The sequence below is a fragment of the Alosa pseudoharengus genome, unplaced genomic scaffold (assembly GCF_046254945.1).
Source record: "Alosa pseudoharengus isolate Yale_2024_CS ecotype anadromous, Long Island Sound unplaced genomic scaffold, YU_APseudo_1.1 YU_APseudo_1.1_scf_9, whole genome shotgun sequence".
Taxonomy (NCBI): Eukaryota; Metazoa; Chordata; class Actinopteri; order Clupeiformes; family Clupeidae; genus Alosa; species Alosa pseudoharengus.
The window spans coordinates 33187410-33194909 of record NW_027468881.1 but is presented as its reverse complement, the minus strand read 5'-3'; the positions used below and the strand labels follow the sequence as shown (position 1 = coordinate 33194909).

Here is a 7500-nt window from a genome sequence, read left to right as displayed (position 1 = left end):
CTCAGAGGTGTGTGTGTGTGTGGTGTGTGTGTGTGTGTGTGTGTGTGTGTGTGTGTGTGTGTGTGTGTGTGTGTGTGTGATGAAACTGTGATATGAGATGTGTTTACAGAAGACGTTTCCGAGAAACAACATCAATCTGTCAAGACGCGTCTAACAATGCAGCTCACAGGGGGTACGTTGTGTAAAGCTGAGATCAAGCTATGCCAAAGACGCTAGAGGAATTCCCACGCACACTTAAACACACACAACACAAACACACACACACACAGAGGTTTCTCAGTGGAGTCAGGGATAAGCAGACAGTACCCAGACGGACGGTAATGGCAGTCTTAGCATTGACACACACACACACACAACACAAACACACACACACACAGAGGTTTCTCAGTGGAGTCAGGGATAAGCAGACAGTACCCAGACGGACGGTAATGGCAGTCTTAGCATTGACACACACACACACACACACACGCACACACACACACACATTTAAAATTAAAATATGCAACAGTCTAGTTGTATGGAATGCAATATGATTCCGTCATCAGTGTGCACGTGTGTGGTGTTTTGGAACACTATGTATTCTCAGCGGAGTTAAATACAGGCCACTTGGAATTCTGAATGGGAACCATCAAGAACAGCCAGATCTAATCTGAGCAAAAGAAATCAGATTTGAAGAATGAGCCAGGTAGTGTGAGCGTAGCCTAGGTTACCTTATTACAGCAACGCTAAAGCACTGGCAACATGCAAGAAACGAGTATTCTCCACAGCTAGTCATGAGGAAAGCCATAATCTGCACAGTTCTAATAAATCTGAACAAGAACCGACACACCTCTTAGCTGTTCAAATACAAGTACTATTTTAGCTGTGTGTGTGTGTGTGTGTGTGTGTGTGTGTGAGAGAGAGTGTGTGTGTGTGTGTGTGGTGTGTGGAGATGTGACTGACAAGTGTTTGTACAACATTTTGGGCATGTTTCTGTTGCATTTGGGCCATGATTATGGAATGTGTGTGTCTGTGTGTGTGTGTGGGTGTGCGTGCCGGGCTATGTTTAGCTTCTACTTAAATCATGTTTGGCAGATATTAGTTGTTGCAATTTGGCTGGGCATTCATTGGTGTTGCCATTTTTCCAGGGCTTGATTTGCATTTGGCCCATGTTTACAAATTGTGTGTGTGTGTGTATGTGTGTGCGTGCGTGCGTGCGTGCGTGCGTGCGTGCGTGCGTGCGTGCGTGCGTGCGTGCGTGCGTGCGTGCGTGCGTGTGTATTGTACTGTAAGTGCTGCTGTCTTACCGGCTCTCTGTCTGAAAGCAGGAGTGAAGCCCGACCAGGAAAGGGTTGGTGGAGGCCTGCTTAAACACATGCTTCTCTGTCTGCACCCAGTCTATGTCCTACACACAAGAGTGGGAGAGAGGGGGCAAGAGAGTGAGAAGGAGAGAGAGATGAAGGGGGGGTAAGAGAGAGAGAGAGAGAGAGTGAGATGAGGAAGAGAAGGGAAGAGAGGTGGAGAGATGGAGATAAGAAAAGGAGAAGATTAGATGAGGAATGTAGGGCTGTCATCCCCATCAATACAGCAGCGACAAGACCAGGCCTAGCCACACTCGTGTACACACACACAAAACACACACAGGGACACACATTGTGTGTGTGTGTGTGTGTGTGTGTGTGTGTGTGTGTGTGTGTGCGAAGTGAACTTTTGGAACGAGATGCTGAAAGAATATCTCTGCCTTTCCTGTAGGAAGGTAAAGTTGCCACACCAGACACCTCACACACCTGGAGTCAAGACAACAGCAGGGTATAGACACACACACACACACACACACACACACACACACACACACACACACACACACACACACACACACACACACAGAACTAAACACATTAAAACTGGAGAATGATCTTGCATTCTCACACGAGTTAACCAATAGGAGTCATTCTCTATTTATCCGTTTCTAATCCATGGGCCACTGCCAATAAATGGCCACTGTGAGAACTTCGTCCTCTTTGGGCATTCGGAGCCACTGGACCACCTCAGAATGCCTGAAGAGCACAAATTTCTCAAGGTGTGGCCATTCATTGGCGGAGGCCAGCGAAAGAAATCCCTGAGGCATCCAGAGAGCCCATGAGGCTAGAAAGGCTCAACGTCTTGTGTTCTCCTTCAGAGACCCTGATCATATTCATAACCATACATTGAGCTCACTCAACGCTACAAGCAGAGCTCTGGCGAGCGCTAGAGTCCACCCATGGTCAGATGCGGCATCAGATGGGAACAGCTCGCCGCCGCTGGCACAGGCGGGCTACTCACAGGCACGAGGCTGGGAGAGCAGGGCACTCACGCAATAAGTGTACATCACCCAGTGTGGGGAAAGCCTGGCCACATAGAGCTGGTCATGACCCAGTGTGGGGATAGCCTGGCCACATTGAGCTGGTCATCACCCAGTGTGGGGATTGCCTGGCCACATGGAGCTGGTCATCACCCAGTGTGGGGATAGCCTGGCCACATGGAGCTGGTCATCACCCAGTGTGGGGATAGCCTGGCCACATGGAGCTGGTCATCACCCAGTGTGGGGATTGCCTGGCCACATAGAGCTGGTCATCACCCAGTGTGGGGATAGCCTGGCCACATGGAGCTGGTCATCACCCAGTGTGGGGATAGCCTGGCCACATGGAGCTGGTCATCACCCAGTGTGGGGATAGCCTGGCCACATGGAGCTGGTCATCACCCAGTGTGGGGATAGCCTGGCCACATAGAGCTGGTCATCACCCAGTGTGGGGATAGCCTGGCCACATGGAGCTGGTCATCACCCAGTGTGGGGATAGCCTGGCCACATGGAGCTGGTCATCACCCAGTGTGGGGATTGCCTGGCCACATGGAGCTGGTCATCACCCAGTGTGGGGATAGCCTGGCCACATAGAGCTGGTCATCACCCAGTGTGGGGATAGCCTGGCCACATAGAGCTGGTCATCACCCAGTGTGGGGATTGCCTGGCCACATAGAGCTGGTCATCACCCAGTGTGGGGATTGCCTGGCCACATGGAGCTGGTCATCACCCAGTGTGGGGATAGCCTGGCCACATTGAGCTGGTCATCACCCAGTGTGGGGATTGCCTGGCCACATGGAGCTGGTCATCACCCAGTGTGGGGATTGCCTGGCCACATGGAGCTGGTCATCACCCAGTGTGGGGATAGCCTGGCCACATGGAGCTGGTCATCACCCAGTGTGGGGATAGCCTGGCCACATAGAGCTGGTCATCACCCAGTGTGGGGATAGCCTGGCCACATAGAGCTGGTCATCACCCAGTGTGGGGATAGCCTGGCCACATGGCCGTAATCTGCCGCCAGACTCGCTTTGAGAGGAATACTGCCGCCCTGAAAACGGTTTTCTTTGAGGTGGTCTTAAGACAAAAACGAGGAAGTCGGCAAGGGTCAGCAGGGGACTTTGAGGCCGGCATGCTGGGGAGCAGAGTGTCGCTGGTTGGTTGGAGGACTTCGTCGAGTGTGGCTCAAGGTTTTCGTGATCGCTGAAGAATGCAAAAAAAAAAAACGGACTACTTTCTTGTCTTGTCTTTCTTAACTACTTTCTTGTGATGCGGCAACTTCATTTAAAAGCAGTGACCCGCAAAAAAAAATCTGAGACAGGTAATTGCGGATTGGTCAGATTGATGACATTATCTGAGAATGATTCTTATTGGTTAACATTGAGTGAACTGAAAGAGAAACCTACACAGCTTCTGCTGCTTCTGCCAGTGCATGTCTGACGCAGAGGTGAGCCATCAGTCCTCAGACAGACAGACAGACAGACAGACAGACTGCTGCTCCTCTATTGGCTCCTCAGCTCGTAATTGATCTGCACACAGCACACCCTCACTTGGCCAGCTCTCTGATACTGAAGTGGATTCTAGAACTTTTCAAGGCAACAGGTACGGAAAGCATCACAGTTTGCCCTCTAGTTTGCACTCATCTTCTCTTTTCTTTCATTTCATCCTCAAGGCTTCAGATCATTTTACAGCTGTAGTCAGATTTGTGCCAGAACATGCCTGGGTCTGGTGTCCACAGTGCTGTAGTCTTGTGTAAGAGTCATGATTACCCCATGATAAACGACTACATAAACACAGTTATTTGCAGTGGACTGAGACGTGTGTATCCTTTGTCTGTGTGTGCAGCGGTCACATGATGGGGCCACATGTGCCAGATGCTCCAGATGTTTGCAGGGGCAATTGAAGTTGTCTAGTAAATCCCACCCATCAGCCTCCTCTTCTCTGCATGGGACCTTAACTGGGTTCCTGAGCTCGGCACCGCATTTCATACTCCTTTCGCTTGCGCCGGGGTTATGAAAATGGCTTCATTAGAAACCGTAAGCCCAACAGGCGAGCCGTTTCCAACTGGCAGGGCAAACACCATAAGCCCTGGTGATTATACGTCATTAGAACCGGTTACTACGGTTACGCAACAGCACTCAACTGTTTACAGTTTTGCGGTTGTTGGTGTGACCGTGGTTACAGAGACTCTTTACAGATGGGAACAACTCTAAGAAGCTGATTCCCAATAGATTTCCAGACCACAAACTTGATATCAACCACACACTAGCAGAGCCAGAGCACAAGGCACAGAACTGGACAGCCTCCCCGACGTCCTCCCTCTATGGCATTTACTCACACTCATATCAAGTGCTTTACCCAAAACACCTTCACTAATTTATATTCTGGGAGCTGCAACTACACAGTTGCTTGCCTGAAGGTTGTCTGGGTAAAGTTAAGACTGCACAATCCTGCTCCTGGGCAGGGATAAGCAGTCAGTACCTAGACAGACGGTAATGGCAGTCTTAGCACCGACACACATACACTCACACACACACACACACACACACACACACACACACACACACACACACACACACACACACACACACACACACACAAACACACACACACACACAGACTATGGCCCAGCACTAGCCGAGCTGCTAGCTTGAGGTGTGTTCAAAACACCAAACAAAGGTGAATGTGTTTGCAAATGTGTTGTAACTCTACATTTGTTTGAGTTCACTTCTTCAACATCTGCAAACACACTCAAGCAGTCTAAGGAGGCCCAGTACATCTTGCAGCCTGCAGCACAAAGGCTCACTGCATACAGCAATTTAGGATGTTTACACAAACATGTTGAAATCAACATTAAAATCTTTCACCATGAACATTCAACTCAGCGTTGGCCGAATTTGAGTGGACCTTAGGTCAGTCTCTACGCCTGATGACAGACGATCTGTGACTGGTCAGAGCCAGCATCAGCATCAGAAAACCACAGGAGCTACAGGAGGCCCTAGGGGCCCTACAGAGGACTAGAATCTCTACCTCCTGCACTACTGGCTAAGATCAGCACCTTGTCTCTGCGCTTTCTCTGAGTAAGGATTGGTGTGGAGAGGAGAGAAGAAGAGAGGGAGAGACAAACAGACAAACAGAAGAGCAGAAGAAGTAAATAGATAAACATAAACATGTCAACAAGCAAAGACATACACACACCAGAGTACTGAGAGCTTTATGATGACAGGAAGAAAGGTCAGGTCTCACACACACACACACACACACACACACACACACACACACACACACACACAGATAAACACACAGACACACACACACACTTCATTTGGGGCAGCCGTGGCCTACTGGTTAGCGCTTCGGACTTGTAACCGGAGGGTTGCTGGTTCAAACCCCGACCAGTAGGCACGGCTGAAGTGCCCTTGAGCAAGGCACCTAACCCCTCACTGCTCCCCGAGCGCCGCTGTTGTTGCAGGCAGCTCACTGCGCCGGGATTAGTGTGTGCTTCACCTCACTGTGTGTTCACTGTGTGCTGAGTGTGTTTCACTAATTCACGGATTGGGATAAATGCAGAGACCAAATTTCCCTCACGGGATCAAACGAGTATATATACTATACTATACTATACTTAAGCAATATAGCACGAGTGAGAGTGGGGTTGGTCATGGATATTCCCACGGGTGTTGTTCGGCCGTAGCCACGAGGTCGGAGGCCGAGTGGCGCAGGCAACAACAGCCGTGGGAATATCCATGACCAATCCCACGATCACGAGTGCTATATTGCTTTTATACAACAATTCTACCACAAACTAAATAATCTGAAAACACCCCAATATTGTTTAAAAATGTTAATTTCGACATCGTTCTTACGCGTCAAAAAATAGTTCCCTTTTCAATAGACAGCGTCTTGGTTGCTAGGTAACCAACATTCCAGATCCCTCGTTACGAGTCTTTGTGGTTTACGTGTATTCTTGAAAGAAATGTTGAAAGTCGGGCTGAAATCACATTCATATCTAGGTTTGCTGCATGCATGTTACAAGGACACTGGGCTATGTCATGTAAGGCAGGGGTCCCCAACCTTTTATGTTCCATGGACCGGTTTGATTCCCATTTTTTTTTTTCACGGACCGGTGGGGGGGGGGGGATCGGGGTTCCATGTTCCATATGTGTTGTGCATGCATTACTTGAAAAGAACTAGCTCCAGTTATGTATGAACAGTGAAGGTAACAAACTCTTAAAAATGTGAAAAACGTGAACTTGAAGAAGTAAAAATATTTAACAATATGAACTATGACAATTGGAAGACAGTGACACCCTCAGTGTGTTTGAAATGTCCAGTCGATTGCGCAATTTGGTCTTAGTTGCAGTCATTGTCGAAAACCCGGCCTCGCATAGATACGTGGTGGGAAATTGTAGCAACGTTTTCAGCGCTTTTACGGCTATCTCGAGATATTCTGCTTTGGGTTTTATCCAAAAACCCGCCAGAGAGGTTTCCTCATAGCTTACACACTCTTAAGACCACCGTCATTTGCAATTTCGATCTTCCTCCTGCGCTGACAAGTTAGTACTATTCGGGATATTGACAAATGGGTTGCGGACCCACTCATTGGTTTGCCGTGGATCTTTAGAGGATGGGAAGTGACGCTCAAACTCATTTGAAAGCGCCCGGTGGTTGGGGACCGCTGATGTAAGGGACATGGTACTGCAAAAAAACGGAAACATAGCCTACATTGCAGAACCACTCAACTTTATTAATTTATGGTGAATAAATGTTACACTACTGTGCACAGCCTGACGTGACGATGCTAGCACGTTAGCAGCAGTTAGCTAACTATGCTAACGTTAGTTATCTACAAGTCTCCTCCAAGTGACAATCATATTATACACAATGCTGGCAATGCTGAGAACAATTAGCATCCTCGTTTATCTTACTTACATTAAGTTGACTGTGTGGCTTAATCCACAGATGTGGTGAAGCACTGTTTCGTTATGGTTTGCTAAGGAGTAACCCTTTGCTTAAAATAGTGGAGAGCTGGGATGAGAACATTGTCTCAAATCTTCGCATTGTATCGCGGAGTGATTTATTATTAGCTGTGCAAAGCCTGAGTTGAAATGTCCAGGGATATTCCAACTCATGGAACGTCTCTCGGCCAATCAGAAACAAACTAGATGTACCGCAGAGCGGTACAA

At 48.5% G+C, this 7500-nt stretch overlaps 1 protein-coding gene across 2 annotated transcripts in view; it reads right to left on the bottom strand.

Annotated features, from left to right (window-relative positions):
• The window catches only part of prkcz (protein kinase C, zeta), a 167867-nt gene that overhangs the window by 46278 nt on the left and 114089 nt on the right, over window positions 1-7500 (bottom strand). For both annotated transcript variants that reach the window (XM_076276455.1, XM_076276456.1), the window contains one exon: window positions 1287-1384. In XM_076276455.1, coding sequence (XP_076132570.1) covers window positions 1287-1384 — 98 coding nt within the window. The remainder of the gene's footprint in view (window positions 1-1286; window positions 1385-7500) is intronic.